This window comes from Neolamprologus brichardi, chromosome 3 (assembly GCF_056152115.1).
Source record: "Neolamprologus brichardi isolate AB-2024 chromosome 3, ASM5615211v1, whole genome shotgun sequence".
Taxonomy (NCBI): Eukaryota; Metazoa; Chordata; class Actinopteri; order Cichliformes; family Cichlidae; genus Neolamprologus; species Neolamprologus brichardi.
The window spans coordinates 35,380,303-35,402,500 of NC_142106.1; the positions used below are offsets into that span (position 1 = coordinate 35,380,303).

General features: G+C 42.4%; 1 protein-coding gene across 3 annotated transcripts; it reads left to right on the forward strand.

Moving 5' to 3' along the window:
- The first annotated feature begins 4,335 nt into the window (after positions 1-4,335).
- On the forward strand, positions 4,336-18,965 carry agfg2 (ArfGAP with FG repeats 2). 3 transcript variants are annotated; one of them, XM_087837074.1, is made up of 14 exons: positions 4,336-4,702; positions 5,566-5,659; positions 7,761-7,876; positions 8,709-8,853; positions 9,229-9,349; positions 9,441-9,545; positions 9,965-9,997; positions 11,071-11,337; positions 12,974-13,046; positions 13,231-13,274; positions 13,495-13,593; positions 15,487-15,606; positions 17,693-17,763; positions 17,894-18,965. In XM_087837074.1, the coding sequence occupies exons 1-14, from the start codon at positions 4,536-4,538 to the stop codon at positions 17,939-17,941; spliced, it is 1,503 nt and encodes a 500-aa protein (XP_087693200.1). In that variant the 5' UTR covers positions 4,336-4,535; the 3' UTR covers positions 17,942-18,965. The 3 variants fall into 3 exon arrangements, with proteins under 3 accessions (XP_087693200.1, XP_087693201.1, XP_087693199.1); XM_087837075.1 differs by lacking the exon at positions 9,965-9,997; XM_087837073.1 differs by lacking the exon at positions 4,336-4,702 and having other exon boundaries at positions 4,781-5,659.
- The last annotated feature ends 3,233 nt before the right edge of the window (positions 18,966-22,198 follow it).

Below are 22,198 nucleotides of genomic sequence, written 5' to 3' on the forward strand. Positions count from 1 at the left end.
GTTTTGATTTTTAATGTGTCTAAATGGCTGTAATAAAACTATTTTTAAAAGTGTGCACATTTTCTACATAAATCCAAAGTGCCTTTCTTTTTTACCCTGCGCCCACAGCCAATAGTGTGTAACTACAGGTAATATTAGGTTAGAAATGTAGTCCACTAGTTGCTATACCACAACACCGACGTAAGGCCAAAAATCAAACTGATAACGTTTTGCTAGGAATATTGTTTCACCCTAGTGACAGATCCAAATCAAACAGAGAGATTCATTATTCATAGGGAAGCAGGAGAAATATCATTATAACAATAAGGGCACCAGGTTAGCTGCTAACCTGGTGCCCTTATTGCAGGGGTTGCTCATGTGCTGACAAACTTCAAACTACAGCAGAGTGAATGTGCAAAGTTTGCAATGACAGACAAGGTGAGCATGGTCACAGCACGTGCACTTGTCTGCAGAGATTTTACATTACAATGCACTACACATGTGCCCGAACTTCAAAGAAGTATAACAGGAATGACTACTCCGCCATCGCCAGCTATAACTGAGTATAGCCGAGTGATAAGTGGCAAATAGTTTGATTCTGTTTAAACAAGCCTAATGACAACAATGAACAGCACTCAACAAAAACAAGGCGTTAACCTTCTGGGAATGAAAAAAGAAAGAAGAACAAGAGCAAGAGGAGTGAGAAAAAAGTCAGCACATAATAACAACTGAATATAACACTAAATAATTCATGTGAAATGAACTGTGGAGGACAAAAACTTAAATAACCAAAATGTCACTGTCGTTAAATTATTTCTACTATTTACTTTAGTATTCATGTTAGTTTTCTTAGCTAGCAGAGCAGCCTACTGTGTCCATGTGATGTTACGTGACTGAGCCAAACACAGTGGTTATGAATGATGCCTGCAGGGACCTCCCTGTGTATATGTGTATAAGGCTGCAACACACTCGAATCACCACTGACTGCATGCACATAATGTGATACAAAGCTATAGCCCACACCAGCCTTCACTCAGTTGCTTTATGATTTTGCCAGCAACATGTTTTTGTGAAAATAAATACATCAATATTAATTTTTTTTTTTTTTCTTTTTAAACGTAAAGGGGAAATTCCTTCCTCTTTATCCCCCCTTCTAAATTCCCGGACCATGTCATCATAGTACTAACTCACTGTATTTGTTCTGTTTTATTACACTAGTAAGTCTCAGAATAACAATGTTCAAACAATCAAGCATGGACAAAATAAAGCTAATAGTGGTGATGCTGAGATGGGTGTTAGACGTGGGTTTAGCTGGGCGTCCAAAATCAAATTCTGATTAGGACCCAGTGATACCTCTGGCTGACTCTGCTCAGGCATACAGTACACTTGTCTCTCAGTTGTCATACAACATATGACATACAGTGCAAAACAGTGCAACCCAGAAAAGGTGGATAAACTGTTGTGCTACAAAATAAAAATTGAGATATCATTCAGAATATGATAGAATATAAAGATTACAGCAACAAAAATCTAAATACAATGCAATTAGCATGATAAAAGTAAAAATAGAAGTTAAAATATGTGAAATGTCAGACTTCCAAGGTGAAAATTGTTAGTATTTCAGCTCAACATCATGAAATACAAAGAAAATCCGTGACTTCCTGGGTCAAAAGGAGGCAGCTAAAGACTCGGTTATACTCAGCTGTGGACAGTTAGACAACTAATGACTGTTCCTGTTATACTTTATAAAGTCTGCCGCCTGGTTGCAGGGACAGTTGCCACATTGTCATGTAAATTCTCCTTGGATAAGTCTGCACAATCCCAAAAATCAGGCAGGTATGTGGATGTACACGTGGACCATCTGATGATGAGCTTTACCTCACTGCTACCCAAGTGGACGTTATCGGACTTGTACAATCCCTGCTTAAATTAAAAAAAAAAAAGCAACCTACTCACTAAGGATCTCGATAGTACTTCAAAAGAATGGCTAACTCAAAAAACACGAGTAAGTACTGTACAGCTGACTGAGGCTTTCTATGTTAGAATGATAGTAGAAAATAAAGAGTAAATCATTATCGCTTATTATCTAACACGTTCAAGTTACAATGCAAAAACATAAAAAGTATAACTTTTTACATTTTTGTCCTGGCAGAGTTGGGCTTCCATACATTTCACAAACCGGCACAACAAACTATTGGCCAACATTAAATAAGCAATCTTGGCTTCGTTATCATTCCCACAAACTTGTGTAGTCAGGTTTGTAGTCAGACAGTATAAAGCCTGTGGTTGACTACTTTGCGTGGAGGTGTAATTACAGCGGCTCAGAGGGCGCTTCTGTCTACCTCCATCATACCACCGTGTCGAAATGCACAAAAAAAACTCTATTTACCTATCTGATCCTGTGTGTGGCTCCCCCTGCTGATCAGAAACAATCATTGCAAGCTCGCCTATCTCATCAGACAACAACATAACTGTACTGATGTTTTTCTTTCTTCCCTTGCTTTCACGTCACTGTTCTTTTTCCCTTATTCCCTAAAAGTCTGGGTGTCGGAAGATCACAGCAGAGTGACGCCTTCGGTGTCCAGACTGTTCCTGTTTCAGTGGGAAATGATGTGATTCTCACATGTATTTTCTCAGGCGACACGGAAAGGGCGTAGTTAGGTATGCTGTTGCCAAGTTGCTTCATCAAAATAAACAGTGAAGTGATTTCAGAAGTGTACCAGCCTTAACGTTTCAAAGTAGGCCCTTCAACAAAATTCCCATGCCAAAAATGTATATATGTGTGTGTGTGTGTGTGTGTGTGTGTGTAAAACGTATAAAGACGGGCACAGAAAACCGCATATGTTTTACACAACTGACAACTATAAAGGATTAAATAGTAATTTTAGCTTCTCAACTTTACGTATCTAAGCCCTTAAAAACATCCTGCCCCCCTTCCAGAGCGGGCAGCAGAAGCAAAGTGCAAGTCCTGCGCCAGTAAACGGGGGCGTGTGCGTAAATGGCGCAAACCGATAGCGCGGCACAGCCGGCACGTAGCTACAGACGGTCGCTTCGGAAGGAGAAATAAAACCGTTTTGTGCGAAGTAAACTTGGCGACTCGACAGGTTCTTGTTTGTCTTTGACAGGAGATCCCCTCAGCATCTCTCCAAGAGCCAAACCAGTCAGAATAAACAGGGTCACATCCGGCAGGATTTTCAAAGTAAAGCGCGAAACGACACTCTCCTGAAAAGAAAGCGTGCTGGGAGCAAACTCTTTGTTGGAGGGCTTTATTCTATTGTGGTTATTTATAATAAAGTAAAAATGTATGTGTATATTAGTTGATAAAACACAAATAAGATATAACCAAAAGGCAAAACTGCAGTCGCCACCAAGTTGTAGAAGTTGTAGTAATGTTTAATTATCTATTATTATTTTTTTGCCAGGCCCTTCTCATAGCTACACAAGAATCTCAGGTAAAAGCATTTTTCATGAGATTAGGTTAAACAAAATGAAAGCATTTAGGCTAATGTGGATAGTTCATCACCAAGGTGTAAATACAGATGATGATATTGATGCATCACATGATTTTCTGTAATGTTCTCTAATTACAGATCTTCATACATGGGGTGGGTCAACATTTGGCACTTTTAAGCTCGGTTAAAAACTGCAAATCTAATTTAACCCATCTCCAAGTGATACAGAATTAGTATGATATGGGATATATCATAGTCTCAATAGTAAATCTGTACCAATTTAATCCCTGTAGACTAACAGAAGCCATGGTTGATATGCTGGATGTTTTATTTTCTCTTGATTCGCTGGAGAAACCATAGAAAGTAGGTCATATCCTCCTGAGATCGCGCCTATTCATTAGGTTCTCTGTAGTGGACAAAATAAGATAAACTGAAACATACTTTTCCCCCCGGTTCTCAGGAAAACATTACCATGTGTGTAAAACCATTTATAGCATATGAAAGATCTGTTCTGAGTCACTTTTTTCATATTTGACTGATTTCATAAGGAATGACCCAGCTGCTATTTTCCAAACCAATAAACAGGTGTTTCCTTCAAAAGTAAGACCAGGCTTGAAAGGAAACTTTGAATATATCACACGATCCTTATAACATTTTAATGATTTTTATTTCTCAGCGTCTTTATGGCAGACTAATACAGCTGATTCACTGTGACCCACAGAATAACTGGAAAATACCTTGACCTACAAAACAGTTGATGAGATAACCAAGTGGTTATGCTGGAACAATTTTTTAAAGAAACAGGCAACCAAAAAGTAAAAATGTCACAGTCGCTCTCGAGAGTCCCTTATCAATCGCTTTTATTTTGAAAGGTAACCCGAGCTGCTTCCGCTATGCTGCAGGTGGGTCGCTCACGGCTTGACGCGCCTCTAGTCTGTGCAGCCTTGCGTTTGGGGTGAAGCCGCATAAAAGCGTTTCCATAATGCGGGCGTGAGGTGCTCCTTGGAGTAAACGGAGGGGATCCGGGAGGAGGACCGCGGAGTGTTAACCGGGGAGGGGGGGAAGCCTGCGTGACAGGCGGCGACCAGAATAATTAAAAAAAAAATGTCGAACCGTAAGCACCGGGACAACCAAGAGATCTGCGCCCGCAAGGTCCGGGAGCTGGCCCAGTCTGGAGTAAACAAACACTGCTTCGAGTGCAACCAGCCCGGGGTGACTTACACCGACATCACCGTGGGCAGCTTCGTCTGCACGTCGTGCTCCGGAATGCTGTGAGTGCAAACCCCGCCGCCCCATCCGGGGGTGGGGAGGGGTGTGTGGGGGGTTTATTTACTGCACATTTAGTATCAGTGTGAGGGGCAGCCAGATACTGATAGAGTAAAAGTACCAGGCCTTAGATTACACCGTGCACCACCCAGCCACGGACAAATGTGTATCATTTGGTTCCCCTCTCCTGACGTTAACAGGGGTTGTTGGTGCTATGCAACAGCCGAGGATGTGTGCACACATTAATTTACGCAGTGTCTACCTCTCTCTGTCTCTCTCCCTCTCTTTCTCTCGTGCGTGTCTCCCAACAGCTTGATAACCGACAGACCGCTAGCTGGTCATTTTCCAGCTCTGAGTTACGTTTCATTTCGTCATGGTGCAGGTTTGACACCACCTCTCTCTCCCTCTCTCTCTCTCTCTCTCTTTCTCTAGGCTCCTTTTCAATGTGGGCGTGTGTGTGTGAGTGAGAGAGAGAGAGTGTGTGCGCCTGTGTGCTGTCACACTTTGTTTTGCATGTTCAGCCTAGTCCCCGGCACTCCTCTTCAGGAAGACGGTTTCGGCACTCAGTGTGCGTCATTGCGCAATCTTGCACATGTACAACAGTGTCCCACTTTATGTCCCCAGCATGAAGAAAATAGGAGCTTCTGGAAGACATGTGTCTCTCTCTGTCACGATTGTTTGCGTGTGTGTGGGTGTATGTTGTCTTCTCCACAACAAATCTGTCCTTTGATTCACGGTCACGTGTCAGATATATTTCCTTTCCCACCTGCTCCATCCCCTTTGTGCTGTCTTTAGAGATGAGGGCTGACTGCAAATCTTCCCATTTCTCTCCTTTATTTGACTCATCTGTCTCTCCTCTGTGTCCCAGGAGAGGCCTCAACCCTCCCCACAGAGTCAAGTCCATCTCCATGACAACTTTCTCCCAACAGGAAGTAGAATTCCTCCAAAACCATGGCAATGAGGTGAGTGAAGTCCCAGCTGGGGGCCCGATGCCTTGTGTTTGCTTCACTTTAGAAAAATTAGAGGAAAAAAAAGAAAGATGTGCAGCTGAATGTGATTTCTTCCTGTTGTTGACACTGCGGAGTCGTCCGAGGACATCAGCTACCATTTCTTTTTTTCTTCCTCTTCTTTGGTCCAAATTCAAGGTTAAAACTGTCTGTTTGTGGTTCTGATATGGAATGTGAAACGCCCCTTGAGACTACCAGTCCAACCAGTCTTTGTGGCAGTGCTTTTTTTTTGGACGAGGAGGAGGGAGGAGGGGAGGGGATACTAGTGCCAACCTCGTACTGTGCCAAGAAACAAAAGGATGGGGCACTTAATGTCCCACAAAACCACGATCTATTTCCTTTCTCACTGTGTGTGTGTGTTTTTTAAAACCAGGGTTTAAACTCTGAACAGACCCCATTTTAACCAAAAGTCAAACAAAAGCACCCTATCAAAATCTCTTCCTTTATTTATTTACCTTTATTTAACTAGCAGGGTTTGGTGACATCAGAACCCTTTCACAACAGAGACCCAGCCAAATAAAACATTAAATATTTATGTAAATGCAAAGAAAAACAACCGTGTCTCTTACCAAACGTTCTGTGTGATTTTTTTTTTTTTTATAAACTAAAAAATTAATATGAGAATACTTGAAATTATATGTTTCTGCAAAGTGCTTCATATCCGTGGTGCGTCACAAGAAAATGCTGTTTTCTGCACGTCCGTCGGGACCCGCAGCTACGTTAAAAAGCGTCCGTTTGCAGGATTGTAACTGATAACAGTTGGAGCTGAGGCAGAGGACGGTGCAGAGGTGAACTTGCCGTTTACTCAGTGTTTGTTTATGGCAAGAGTGTTGAACTTATTTGAGTTATTGGGCTACAGTTAGAGCCAAAAGTGGGCCGTACCTGTACAGCCTTTTTATAATAACATATAAAGAGCACTTCCCCCTTTATCTGACCTGCACATGAGGAGTGTGTTGGAACTAAACGTTCTTTTTTTATGATTTTAACTTTGTGATTCAAGAGCTGGACAAATACCTTGCCCAGCTCTTGAAATCCTTTTCAATTTTTAAATGTTTCTACTCTCGTGTAACAATTCTGGCAATAGCGCATCATTAGCAGCAGTGCATTTTATTGAAACACTGGAAGTATTAATGATATCGCTCTGTTTTCTTTGTAAAACCTGGAAAATTGACCAGTGGAGCAGATCAGCAGGCTATTTTAGGATTCATTTTATGCAGCTTAGGCCATCTCCATGCTGTTTCTGTCAGTACTGAGTCATTACTCTTATTACTTAATATTTAACAAAGCCTGACATTATCTTCTAGAGTTTAAATGAAGGCTTCAAATCGGTTTGTCTTGGTCCAGAAAAACCTAGAAATTCGATATAAAAAGAAATAAAACCCTCACGTCATCAAAATGAAGTTTTAATATATTTTCCAACTTCCATATTAATATAATACCAATCAGTCCAGCTGTTTGAGCTACAATTGTGTTACTTCAACTTAGATTATTATGGTAATTGTTGTTTATTTCTGTCGTTTGAAAACTTAATTACCAAGTTAATTAAACCTCATTTTGGTGCTGAAATGTGATTGGATTGCATAAGCCCCCCCCTCCTCACAGCATCCACTTTGGGAGCCACTGGTTCAGGCAGCTCTCTCTGCTGAGCATATACCAGTAAGTGGTAAAGAGTTTGAGGCTATCAGCACAAGTGCTTATCGGTTTTTATTAGCTTGTTGTTGGCCGGGGTCTGTGAGTCAAGTGTAATGTGCAGAGAGGCATAGGTGTGCATCGTCCAGCTTTTCCTTTCTCATCATCCTCTGAAGAGTGATCCGGTCAGTCATGATTCGCTGCCAGTAATATTTGCTGCACTCTTGCACCGGAGATGAGTCACTGATGAGAAAATCTGTGTGTATATCCGAGAGACTCTCTGAGATTAAATGTCAAACAAAAACCAGGGATTGCTCTCATTTTCTACTCAGGGAATCGGAAACTCACTAACCCTCTTTTTGTTTTTGATGGATTGGTCCCAAGCAGCGTGGTTTTAATGTGACTTCTTGGAAATGTGTGTCTTCAGGTGGGCAGAAGGACGTGGCTGTGCGTGTTTGACCCAAAGAATGACGGCTGCTCTGACATGAAGGACTCACAGAAGTTCAAAGAGTTCCTTCAAGATAAATATGAGAAGAAAAAATGGTGAGAGCTTGGCCTCCGCTTGCATATAACCAAATTATAATATATACTGATGGAAGCAGAGAAAAGCATCTTAATTTTTATTCAGTTCATTTATTTATTTTAAATCAATTTTTATGTAGAAAATTCAGTTTAAAAAATCCCAGCAAATGTTCAAGTTTGCATGTTAATAGTTAAAAGCCTTTAAAATAATAAAATAAAACCTTTTACAGTAAGAATTTTTATCATTTACAATATTTTTTAATTAGCACCATTATTGAGTAAATATGTTAGTCTGTCTTAAAATAGAGCAGTTTAAGATAAAAACAGTAGATGTTAGCATGCTAATATTTCAAACTAAATTAGCAAACTTGCTAATTAGCAGAATGTAGGTGCTGTACTTCCTGTTGTTAAAGGGTAATATGAGTAAAAATAAAACCCTTTCAGTATTGTACATATGTAAAAATGGCTATAAAAAGAAAATTAATTAGAATTATTATTTTGAGCATGATAGCATGCTGACGTTAGCATTTAGCTCAGTTTTTATTGTGTTACAGAGCTGCTAGCATTTGGCTGTTCTGCTTGTGCAATAAAGATGTGTAACTGTAAAAAGAGTCATTTTGAGAGGTTAAAAGGGAACACAAAGTAAAATGAGAACAATAGCTAATTAGGGCTTTCCATGTTTGAATAAGAGATATTTGCTCAGAAAAATTAGCTGAGGGCTAATAGCTGCTTATTTTCAAGCTTAGAGAATGCTCTCAATCTTCTTGTTTAGTAGATAAATGACCAGATGTCAAGCTTTAATTGTGTTGCTAATGAGACTGGTTAGTTACACTGCATCATTTGTGTTTTGCAGGCATTTTTCCAAAAGTAAGAACCGGAGAGATATGGAGGGTCCTTGGAGTCCAGGGGTTCAGGCTATGCCCCCTTCTCATGGTCCCTTAGCGAGCCAGGGGCTATCCCATAATATGCCTCCAAATGCCAGAGCCACAAGACCACTGGTAAGAGGCTAAAGGTGTGGTAGTTGTCTGTGAAATGGGTGGAGGTAAAGTGAGGGGAGTGACAGTGAGAAGACGAGGGTGGTGTGCGTGTGTGGTTTTAATTAAATAAATAAAAAAGAGGAAGGGAAAGTAGAGGAGATTTTCAAAGGGTATCGAAAAAAGGATAGAAAGTGAAGAAATGACCTGAATTCGCCGCGGCACAGAGACAAAGACTGATGGTTCGGACAGTCGGAGGGCCAGGTAGCCTCGGCTTCAAAGCCTCTGCTTATGAATTATTGAGAAAGGATGAAAGAGACTCACTTCCTCTGGCTTTGTGTCTCTCTTTCTACCCTCCATCTGCTTCTCTTCTGTCTCCTTCGATCTCTCATCTTCCAGTCTCAGTCCCAGCTGCCGTCTTGGGATCGAGCCCCCGCCATCTCTCCCGCCGACATGCGGACAGACGCGTTCACGGCTCGGCCGTCGCGCTCCCAAAGCTTTAGAGACCCCCCTCTGAAAGGTGAGAGGAAGATTTGTTTGTGGCATCGTCACGTGCTTATCTCTTCTTTTAAAATTGTTTTTAATGCATCTTTTGTTTCTTTCCAACGCAGATCCCACCCTGTGTGGAATAGAAAGGCAGCGACCAGGCTCTTTGTCGTCAACACTGGGAGGTCAGAACCACGGCCCCTCATTCCCCGCCCTTCCACGGCCTTCAGGTGTGCCCTCCGCCCACTGGATGCTTTGTGCCACTGTTAGTAGTAAACTTATGAAGGCTTTCACAAGTTTACTACTAATGTGTCTCCTACCAGCTGTGTAGTAAAGTGCCACAGTGTTTGCTGTATTTGGGAAGCTAGTTCCTCCTCTTATGTGATCTTAGGAAAGATTCCTGGTTAAAAAATAGACACTGTGCTTTCTCTGTTCTATTCCTGACGCCTCTAGCAAGAATATTTGGCAGTGCATCGTTCACGGTGTAAAGATCATTGAATATTTTCGCTGATTCTCACTGATGTCGCTCTCCGCTCATCAGAGCCTACGAGTGGCAGATTCATGCGACGCCAGTGGCACTCACTTGTTTCTCCTTATCTCCCCTCCTCTTTTCTCCTCTGTCTTCTTCCTCTCTTCTCCAACCACGTAGCCAGTAGCTCGTTCAAAAACCACTTCACTTTAGGTAAGATGCATCTCCGGCCGATGCTTTAGAGTGTGTGCGTGTGCGCTCGTGTGAATGCTGAAATCAATAAGCTCTTCCAGTGCTGTATCATTTATAATAGATGGCCGCGCCGGTGCTTAGCTAGCATCACATGCATGTGAGTTGGAGTTTGTTTCAGAGCGGCCTGAGGGGAGAGGCGACGCAGCACTCTGTATTCATTTAGCCAGCGAGTCGTGGCTGGCCAGTGTCACATACTGCAATTGGGGTCAATGTTTTTCTTCATAACTCAGGTTTCCCACTTCAAAGCCCAGATCTGAAGCCTAGGAGTGTCAAGGACACACACACACACACACACACACACACACACACACACTGTTCCCTCCCTCAGAGGAAAAAGAACAAGTTTAAAGTGGGGCTATTTTTAGGCCGGAGCTGCTGCTGCTGCCCCCGTCAGCAGAGGGCCGCTGATATTTCGCACCACGTTGGCGTTGAAGCACTTCAGAACTATGTAGGGCACAGCTGTAATCGCGCCATACACATTTAACACCCCCAACAAGTATGCTAGGGAGTTCAGGTATGCTCTCAAAGACGGAAAAACATGCAGATACCAGCAGATAAGCAGCATCAGGTCCATTCTGCTCTGGTGTTTGTGTCTTCATGGAGACCATGTTGGATTTTAACTTCTGATCCCATGCTCATAGCTAACTGGCTGATCCAGACTCTGATATTTTGCTACAAACACTGATGTTAAACATCATTTCCTGTCTTTGTTAACTTCTAACAATTGCATCTAAGAAGTTTCTGGCTTGCTGCTTTCCTGTGGTGTTTTTTTAAAAATCCCTAAACACGATGAGTGTGTGTGCTTTATTTAGTACAGTCTAAGCTAATGCTGCTATTTCTACACCTCATAGCATGAGGATCTTTAGAGGATCTGGCGTGAGATAATTTGCTTCTATACGTAGTGAATGGGCTGTGTTATGTGAGAGTTACTTGCGAATTATTGTATGTTATTTGAATTTGATGCTTCAGGTTCGAACGATCACATTTTAAACATCTACCTGTTAGTACATACTAATCTGCGATCTCTCTCTCAGGTCGGACAGTGTCGGCCTCGGGGGCTACGGGCCCCTTCAGGGCCTTCCCCAAGTCTCTGAGCGTGGACTTTGGAGGTCTGAACCATCCCCAACCACAGCCTCTGCCTCAGTCTCTGTCCCAGCCGCAGCAGCAGCCTCAACAGCAGCAACAGCAGCCTGTTGGCATAGGTCAGACGACAACGCCGGTCAGCAGCGGCAGTGCCCAGGATAGGTACGCTGCTGTGTCACAGCTGGACAGCGTCTTCTCTGAAACAACATCGGTCACAGGTACGATGTTTTTATCAGTCGAAGCTTTAATACTTTTTGTATCAGTGTAGTTCAGAGGCTTTTGCACAGTTGCATTTATTTCACAGCTTTTTGAATTTATGTAAGGTGTTCATAGACTGTATATAAAAGACGACGATAGCTGTTCTGGTTTTTTGTTTTTTTTTTAAATCTCAACTTTAGCGTTGCTTTGTTTTATTGCAACCACAGGTGACCATACAGAGACAGGAAGCTGGAGTGTTAAGTTCTAACTAGCAAGCGTTTCACACACGGAGACAGGATGTGCAAATTAGTCTTAAGTGACACCAAGTAATAAATATTAGAATATAACTCACCGAAACTGGTGCACACACTTCCTGTAAGGGATGTGAGTGCAGTTGACTACACAGGAAGGTGTATTTGCATCATAAATGCTCTAAAGGGACCAAAACCACAAACATGTTTGAGAGTTACAGTGACTATAATTAGCTAAAGATTGGCAGACAGGTAGCTGGCTAGCCTACACCCAGTTTTTACTCAAAGTGACCTCACCCCGTGATGACGAGTAACCTTAATTTGTTTGTGGGCAGGGTATGATAAAACAAAAATTCCCACCCTGTGTAATAGTGGGGGGAGGGGGACTGGCCGTAGAAACTGAAAAGGTTTCTGTACCAAAATTGGGAATTTTAATGGATTGAATCGGGTTTGGAGCCTCGAGTGGCCATTAGAGGAACTGCACCATTGGCTTCATATTTTCGACCCGGAGGTCTCTCCACTTGATTGTGGATTGAGTTTTACCAAAAAGTGCTGGTCCTCCAGGCCCCCCACTCAAAAATCTTCACTGTCCTATCAAACACAGATTTTAAAAAAAATAATTAACTCAAGAAAACTAATCCAAATTTATAAACTGAAGAACTTTCTTTTTTTCCAGTCCCATTAATCCTCTCACAACCTCTCTGACTAATCAGGAGGAGGGACTAAACTCCCTGCCTGAACAGAGAATAATTAAACCTTGCCTCAGCTTGACCTGATTACTTTTCCCCCCATTGTTTCAGTAGCACTCTGGCTTCAATAAAGACCCGAGCACATCTTCCAGCACTGTGTAACAGATAGTTTGATTTGAGGGCTTCGCGTGTGCAGATTGTCGCGGCCAGCTCAGCTTGGTTGCATAACATCCTTACTCCAAATGCCAAGGCTTTTAGCAGCTGAATTATGCTCATTGTGTTTGCTCCAGATCGTGCACAGCGAGATTCAAAGGACCTTGTTGATAGGTTTTGAAATCAGCTGTGTTTGCGTTGTAACTAAGCCGGCTGCTTTAATGCACAGGATTCGTGTGAGCGGCCTGCTAAGCTCTGCTGCTTTCCAGCGTCATCGCTGCCTCCCCTGCTTGGCAGAGTAGGGAGGTTATTGATTTTCTGCCTCGGCTCACTTTTGATTCATATCAAGCTGAACATGAAGATGATATTTTATTCAGGGCGTTTGTAATTCTTTTGTTCTGTGATGACTTGCATGCACGGGATCAGCAGTTTGGACTGTTTTAAAGCTTTTTGCTCACATATCAAGATCATAGCACTGCTCGAGCTCGTAAACCGGGGCTCATGTACTCGCCTGACGTTGTGTTTGGTTGTGTTGTGATGCCTGTGGAAATGCTTGTTTGCAGCTCCACCTGGCGGCCCACCGCAGTACAGCGCCATCTTCGGCAGCAGGCTCTCATCCAGCTCAACTCCTGCCAGGTAGAGGAAAAAAAAGCAGCCTTGTCAAATCAGCTTTTGTTAAATATGGCAAATTTTTAACGTTTCTGCTTGTGGAGCTGTTTAAAGGTCAAATTCTGATCGATCCTCCTTTTTTTTTTTTTTTTTTTTTTTTTTTTTTTTTTTTTTTTTTTTTTTCCCCCTCTTTTCATCTACTTCTCCCCAGCTCCCCTGGTGTCGATACCGTCTCCAGCTCCCAAAGTTTTGCAAGTAGGTGCCGAGCGCGAACTGCATCGATTGCTGCTGTTAACCTGCACTATTTACATTCAGTTCCCATCTCTTCAAAAACAGTCCAGCACTCCAGATTAGACTGTGAAAATCAGAGCAGTGTTGCCTTGAATAGGCAGGAATGTAACCCGTTAACCCCCGGGCAGAACACTGAATTATCTCCCTGTCTCTCTCCCCCCAACCCCCAACCCGTGTGTCTCAGATTTCCCCAACCCATTCAGCTCCAGCTCCAGCTCCAGCTCTGCTTCCCAGCAGCCCGTCGCCCTCTCCCCCAGTAACCCCTTCAGTAACGCCTCAGGAGGTAAGCCCCATGCTCACTCTTTCTGAAACTTCCTGCTGCAACTTTTTAAGATGTTAGAGCAGCTTGAGCTGGTTAGATAACCACCGCTGTGGTGGAGGCAAAGAAATAATCACACATTAAAAAATATATGTAAGGTTGAAACCCTTTTTACCTTCAAAGCCGTTTTAGTTCTTTGTTCTTTGATGACATCGCGCAGCACATCCATGATGTGAATCTCTTGTTCCACCTGTTGAATGTGGAGGCCATTGGAGTGCAGTGAACTCATCGCTATGTTTAAGAAACCAATTTTTGAGCTTTGTGACATGGTGTGTTATATGAAGATGTGTACACTGTGGTCATAAAGGGATGGACATGGTCAGCAACAACAATCAGGCTGGCTGTGGTATTTAAATGATGCTCAGTTGGTACTAAAACACTAAAAGTGTGCCAAGAAAACATGCCGCACACCATTACACCACCAGCAGCCTGAGCCATTGATACAAGGCAGGTTTGATTCATGCTTTGATGTTATTTATACCAAATTCTGACTCCATCTCTGCCATCTGCATCAGACCAGGCAACATTTTTTCTCATCTTCTGTTATCTAATTTAAGCCCACGGGAATTGTGTCTTCTGTTCTGATAGCAGTGACATGCGGTGTTGTCTTCTGCTGCTGTAGCTCATCTGCTTCAAGTTTGGAGTGGATGCGCTTCTGCATACCTCCCTTTTAACGACTGGGTAATTTGACTTATTGTTGCCTTCCTATTAGCTCGTAGCAGTCTGAGAACGGCTGCTCACTGGATATTTCCTCTTTTCAGACTATTCTCTGTAAACCCTACAGATGGTTGTGTGTGAAGATCGCAGTAGATAAGCAGTTTCTGAAATACTCAGACCAACCAGTCTGCTGTCAACAACCGTGCCAAATTAGGCATGCAGACATGTTCATCTTGAACTGTAGATATTCTCCTCGATCACGTTTTTCCTGATATATTTATTTCCTCTCTCAGGCTGTCCTATGGATTTGTCAGGAGGCAGCGCACCTACACGTGTTCAAACTATTGTCTTTTAGCTTGACTCTACGTGACTTAAATGGCATGTGAATGCCTAAACTTAAAAACAGGAAGTTCAAATCACAGCCTGTTATAAACTGATCCCTCTGCTCTGTGTATAGGTTACATATTTCAAGCATTTAGTTCCTGCTTACAGAGTCTGAATGTAACTTTTGTGCTTATATAAAAGTTAAAAACGCTCCTGTGTTTTCCCTCTGCTCGGCCCATTAATGGGTAACATTTAGTCTCCAGATCAGCTGCATGAGCTGGGCCTTTATTTCTTTTCCTATAGGGCAGTGAAAACGATGCACAGAGCTGCTACACTGAAGTGTATGTTGTGTACACACTAAACGGTTGATTACACAAGCTCGCACAGAGCTACCTGCTTTCACAGCCACTGAGGCTTCATGCTAGCAACTTTTTACTCGGGTCACTGACTTCACCCAACAAAGGCAGATATGTAAGAGGAAAGGCTCGGCGTGGAGCTGAAATCTCAGTTAAGCTTCTCTGGTGCATTAACCACAACGTGGATAAACGAATGCTCAGCAATGCTGTGATGTTTCATGATGCAAATAAACAACCTGGCGTTTGTTTCCTTTCAGCTTTAGACCCTCGCAGCTCTGGGCTTTCCATCGGCTCCACCTCAATTATTCAACAGTATCATGTATTCATGTATGCAGTTATACTCTTGACTGGTCGCAGGGCTCATTACTGCTTTATGTTTCCTGTAGGCTCTCTGTCTAAGGTACAGACACGGGGAAACAGTCTTTTACTGTCAGTCTGAGAGCAGCTGACAGATGTGTTCTGCATGGATTAATGATCTGTGTCTAATTTCGCCGCATGTGTGGGTGTTTCGCTTCTCCAGGTGACTCCAGTGCGTTCGTCACCTCGCCCACCTCCGTTTTTCCTCCGTCCGGCGCTTTCCCAGCGGCTGCTACCCAGAATGCATTTCCTCATGAGTCAGCCACCAATCAGGAAGCAAATGGTGAGATTTGTTGCCTCTTATTTGTCCTCCTGCTTGATGGTTTTTTTTGTTTGTTTGTTTGTTTGTTTTCTTGGATTATAAGTTAAATTTTTAATTATTATTAATATTTTTATTTACATAGTCTTCTTTTAATAACTCAAAATAGACCAAAAATGAAAAGTCTGGTCATTATTTAGTAAAAACAAAACAAAAACATGTATTTGTTGGATTTTGTTGTTCTATTAAGGATTTAATAATAATAATGGATTGCATTTATATAGCACTTTTCAAGGCACCCAAAGCGCTTTACAATTCCACTATTCATTCACTCTCACATTCACACACTGGTGGAGGCAGCTACAGTTGCAGCCACAGCTGCCCTGGGGCAGACTGACAGAAGTGAGGCTGCCATATTGCGCCCTCGGCCCCTCTGTAGGCGGTAGGGTAAAGTGTCTTGCCCAAGGACACAACGACCAGGACAGAGAGCCCGGGGATCGAACTGGCAACCTTCCGGTTACAGATGCGCTTCCCAACCCCCTGAGCCACGGTCGCTACTTATCTGTTTTATATTGCTAAAAACTAATATCTTCTAATCATTTAAAAGGACATTTAACAAAATATCTTATTTTTATGCATCAGTTGTGTAAATGAAAAGATGAGAAGGTTGTAGAAAAGTTGTAGAAAATAAAATGTTTTTTCCAAATTAGGAAGACCTAACTTCATTACTACGCTGCATACTAGTCCCCCTGGGCCCCAAAAAATGTAAAAAAGTTTTTTTATACTCATCAAATCACATTGCGTCATCAGAGATTGATAATTAATTTTAATCAAAAGTCATGTCAAAGTGCCAAACAATCTCTTTCCTCTTTATAAAGTCAGTTAGATTCTAAGTAGCTGTAATAGTTGTGAGGTTGACCACAGTGCAGAGACCACACAGAGACGTCCTGTAGTTCCTCCTTCACCTGATCTATGACTTCTAATATTCGGTTTACCCTCGGTGGTCTTCCTGGTGCCACCCTGCCCATTTAAGCACTTCGTCTGCCCAGTTAACTGATTTACAGATGCTCAGAGTCATGCTGGGTAGGAAACGAAGAGACGCTGGGTGTACTGGGAGATGACATGGATGAGGATGAGCAGGTGGTGGGCTTAACAAGGGACGACAGATGGGAGGTAGAAGAAGATAAGGTGCTGTGGTAGTTGGTTCTTATGAGAATACAAACCATATTACTTTATTACCTCCTGAAGCGCGAGCATCAAGTTAAGGGCCACACTGAGAAAAGAGACCCAGACATTTACAGTTATTGATGTGATTTATTTTAATACATCTCCTCCTCACATGCAACCAGTCCTCAAAAAGAAAAGAAGTTTATAATGCCTTCTGATCACAGTTGTATCTCGCAGCCAACTCACAGAAGCTTGATCATGATATCTCCTGATAGCGCGAGAGATTCAACGAACCATGTCCTGATGTAAAAGCGAGCCGTGTTGTTGTTCTTCCACATGTGTCTGCGGGCCTGCGTCACAGGCCTGAACATGACGATCTCACAGTTTTGTAGATTTTGGATGGTGGTATCTACCTTTACCGTACAGCACATAAAAATGAAACTTAACTGGACTTTTAGATTGAGTTTAAAAGAGACATGACTCTGTTTCCATATCTCCGCCTGTGTGTGCATTCACACATCACCATACCTGCTGAAAACATAGTAAATGCATGCACAAGCTTCTCTTTACACCAGTGCAGATCACAGCTGCAGCCACGCCAAAATGTACGAATTACAGCTTGATGTTTGACACCTGTCCTTATTATATATAGGACCTTACAATATAAAGCATTGTTGTTGTGATTTGGTGCTATATAAGGCTTCTAGTGAAAATGGGGGGGAGAGACCATACTTTGATCCATATGTTGGTCATAAAACGAGGCCCAAATGGAAAACTCCCACTGCAGCGGGGACTGCTCGTCTTTCCTGAGACGCGCTGTGGCGTCCACTAGCAGCAGTCCAGGAATACCAAAATGACCCACCCAGTTTAGAGCTGCAGGTTTCTGGTTTCATGCCACACCATTTTCCTGTATCATGTATATCTGTGTGTGTGTGTTTTGCAGGTTTTGCTTCCTTCCCCACGTCTGACTCTCAGTCCAAAGTCCCTCGGCCCATGTCGGTGAACCCTTTCACGGTGAGTATCCCTCCACGAAGTGCACTCTGGGGGCGCTAATTGGTAGTTCTCTCCAGTTTTCAGTGAATTGCGATGGCATACTAAGTAAGCCCGGGCTGCTGTTCTCACCCTGCCTCTCTTGTCTTTGCAGGGGAATGTTTACCCCAGTCGGGGGACGTCAAAAAATCCTTTCATCTGACCCCCCTGTTTCCCCACCCTTTCCTTCTCTCTCTGGGAACTGAAGGAGGAGCTGCTGCCATTTCAATGCCTCTGGAGTATTTTCACCCCCCCACCCCCTCAGGGGAGGGTCGCGCATCCACGCCGCCCTCCCTCCCCTATCTGTCTTTGTTTACGTGTTTGTGGAGAGGAAAAACAGAAAAACAAACAAAAATGCGCGAATGCAGTTCACAAAATCCCTGTCTGTATGTGCAAGAGTGTCGGCCTGCTGTGTTTGTGCCACGTGACGTACGTCAAAAGGTGTTTGTGTGCCAGTAGACGCCACCTCAGGGCTCTGTGGGAGTCACGACGCCTCTACGACTTTTCTTTTTTGCTGAGATGCACTCACCTATATTACACACACACACGTGTTGCTGCTGCTATTTGCTTTCATCTCCTGCTTAGAAGTGTAAAAAAAAGAGAGAGAGATATTAAAAAAAAAACATCCCTCGGCCCATGAGTAAGTATGTCAGCGCTGTCTCCGGCTTTAAAACTTTTGAGTCTCGGAGAAGCCAGCTGAGACTCTGACCCTGCATCACGAGCATCCACAGATGGTTTTAACAGCCTTAACAGCTTCCTGATGCATGTGAATCGGTGTCCGAAGATAAGACGGGCTTGTCTCTGTAGGGTGTGAGTGCGGGTGCGTGTTTGCATTCGTCATTGTTGCTGTTTTTTCTTTCTTTTCTTTTTTGTTTTGTTTTGTTTTTGTTGTTGTCAGGTTTCCTTGCAAAGGATGAGCTACGTTTTCCACTCTCAGGCTGCATGCGCTTAGAGGGCTAAAAAGGAGCTACTGAATGTAAAAGCAACTTCAGAGTAACTTAAATGTGTATAAAGATCTTCATCGCTTCATGTACCGGACCAAAACCTTTATTCTGCTTTTTTTCCCTTTGGTTGACATGAAGTTTAATTCTCTTATTTTGCCAAAAATAAAAGAAGAGATTCATGTAAGAGCGTATTTGTAACTACAAGTATTCATGTTCATAAAATCAGTTTGTTGCTTCTTAAAACAGTGTGTGGTGGTATTTTTGTGACAAGCGTGGCTCAGACACGCACATGCGGCTGTGTGGAGCATTTCAAACAGCAGGGGGCGTGAGGCATCCAGTTTTCCTCTCTGACCTCATGCGCAAGGTTACTTTTGGATGCATGTTGCATAACTACATACATACTGCATAAGCGTGCAGCACAAATATAGAAGCCCTTTAGAGCCGCTAGAATGACTACAATGGGACCCTTTTGCAATATTTATTGGAATATTAAATCCAGTGTGAACCCAAATCTACATCATGCCCACTCAGTAAGCTCTGCTACATTCCTTTTTTGGGGGGTGACTGCACGCAGAGGCAGACGAGAGTGGGGAGAAATGGTGAGTGGAAATGGTCCATCTATTGAATTATATCAGCTTAATCGGGACTCAGTAGCAGGAATATAAATCACTGTGTTCCCTAAGGTTTTATGAGGTTACTGTGACCCTTGATTGTCTTTACAGTCATGCGACCTTCTGCAGTGTTAATCAGTATCCCCCCCCCCCTCCCCCCCCTCTGTTCTGAATGCACAGTGCTGCAAACATGCGTCAGTGTGTTCACATTTCAGCAGAAAGGGGGATTTTTAAGGACGGACTCGTGGAAGCGCCAAGACTGAAATCCTAGCTTTGGAAGGGATGCTGCCTTCAGGTGCTGTGGGAGATCTTGATCTTTAGTTGAGTGCGCATAAAGGCGTTAACAATTTGTTTATAGGAACACACAAAAACTGAAAGGAGAAACGGGAAAAAACAAAACATCACTTAATCAATTTGTAAGTCGTATAATAACATGGAAATGTTAAGTCAGTTGTAACAGGGGGACCAAGGGAGGGGTGTCAAACATAAGGCCCAGGGACCATAATTGCACCGCTAGAGACTACAGTGGGGCCCACTATACATCACTGAAACATGTGAAGGAGGACATAGCTTTTGGACTTTAACTGTACTTTAACAGGTTTCACAGTTTTTCCCACTGATAAAGATCTCCCCCATGACTATTTAAATTACACCAACGTAATAAACAATTACATGACAGAAACCTTCCTGGGGTTTTTTTGTTTTGTTTTTTTATGAAGAGTCAACAGTAGTAGTAAACTAGAAAAACTTCTGTGATTTAACAAAATCTCTGTTTTAAAATCGCTGGACAGAACTACTGCAACTTTTAAAATGACTTTTTCTGTCACTTTTTTTTGAGTAAGCGTTTGCTGTTATGGAGAAAAACTGAGATGTACTAATACTAGAACTAAGACATCTTAGGGATGAAGAGTGCAGTTAAACTTCTTTCAGTGAGTTTCACTGCTCCAAGAGTTTGACATCCCTGATCTAAAGTGTCAAGAAGACATTCTTAAGAAAGGGGAACTGGGAGAAAAGGCTGAGATGTGCCAAATTACACACTAAAAAACCCCTAAAAATCAGTGGCAACCAGTTTTATGGAGTAATGAACTTTGAAAGTTTTGGGTCAAATCATTGTCAGAAAGTATAGAGGAGGTTAGGACAGAGCTACAACAGTGAGTGTCTACAGCCATCTGTAAACACACTGCTGTCATGGTTTGGGTCTGTGTTTCTGAAAGCAGGGTCAGATTTTGTTCGTTACACTAAAACAGTACAAACTCTGTTTTTGCTTTGTGTACTTTATTTCCATTTATTTGTGTACATTCAAATAAGTTGTTGCACTTTTCCCTCTTTTTCTTGGCAAAAATAATAATAATTTAATAGTGATTCGGAAATTGCACTTTTTGATGATTTTAGTTGAGCATGAAGTGCTGAGTGTTGTTACATCATTTTGTTCTCAGTAAATGACCTCTGTGTATTGGTAAAGATTTTCAATTTGAATGTTTCACTGTTTAATTTAAGTGTTTCCTTCATTTTTTGAGCAGCATGAAGAAATAGCTCCAAGTCTTAATGGCCAATGAATCGTCCATTCATAAAACAGCCTTGTTAATAAGAACAGTTGGAGAGAATTATAATATTTATTGTGTGTTACAGTTTGGTTTCCTCTGTACTTAAATGAAGCACCATTTACAAAGGACCCAGTAAGTCTGCAAGTTTGGCTGAAGCCTACTTAAGTCTTTAATTGCACAAGAATTAGCGACTGTATTATTGAAGGGAAAAACTTAATTGCCCCCAATCTTGATGAAACTGCAGCTGTTTTAAGAAGATTGTGCTGCTTAAGTCAAATGTCGACATGTTAGACCGGTCATGTTATCTGATCTGGAGCCAACGTCTTGTTTTTATCTTTGTGCTGACATGGTGTGTTCTTAAAAAACAAATGTGTTTCACAAACATGACGCAACCAAGCACAAAAACCAGGCCCCCGGGGCGGAGGAGGCCTAGATGACTTCAGTTTGTTTACACTGGTCAAAAAAACACTTAACACAAAAGTTATAATTATTTAATCAACTGGGTAAAACCAAGTAAAACATGACGTAGGTCTTGGTGGAGAAACCCTTGTTGGTAAGCACAGCAGTAAGTCATTTCCTGATTTGCACAGAGCTCAGTATTTTTGGCCCACTCCTCTTTTTACAGAAACTCTAAATCCTTCTGGTTTTGTGGCTGACGCTTGGCAACTTTAATGTTGAGATTCCTCCACAGATTCTCTGTAGGACTGAGGTGTGGCGACTGGCTTGGTTACTCTATGAACTTAATGTTCTTCTTCTTTAACTGCTCCTTTGTTCTCTTTTCTCATCCAACATTTTACAGCACACGGCTCTGTCCATTTGACCCTCAGTGTGGTGAAGTCGTCCTCTACCCTTAGCAGAAAAACAGCCCAAACCATAATGTTTCCACCTCCGTGCCTGAATGTTCTTTGGTTCACACTCAGCATTTTTCTTCCTCCAAACATCTCAGGTTGAGTTGATACCAAAGAGCTGACCACAGCACCTTCTCCCAGGCCTTCTCTCAATCATTTATATGTTCATTGGCAAATTTAAGATGGGGCTGTACACAACCATAGAATTAATTTACATGTTAATGTTTAGCGCTATCAGTTCTATTATTATCTATTAGAACTATTTGGTTATATTTGATAACTTTGTAATATATTTTATTATTTAATTTAGGTTAGTTAGTTCTTCTTACTGCTTGGAGCAACTGTTACCTGATAGTCTTGCAGGTCTACAGTCTTGCCCCTGATTTCCTTTGACAGCTCTTTGGTCTGTCCCGAGAGAGTCCCACAGTGGTGGAGAGGTTGAGTCTCTGGACAGGTGCACTTTATACACTTCA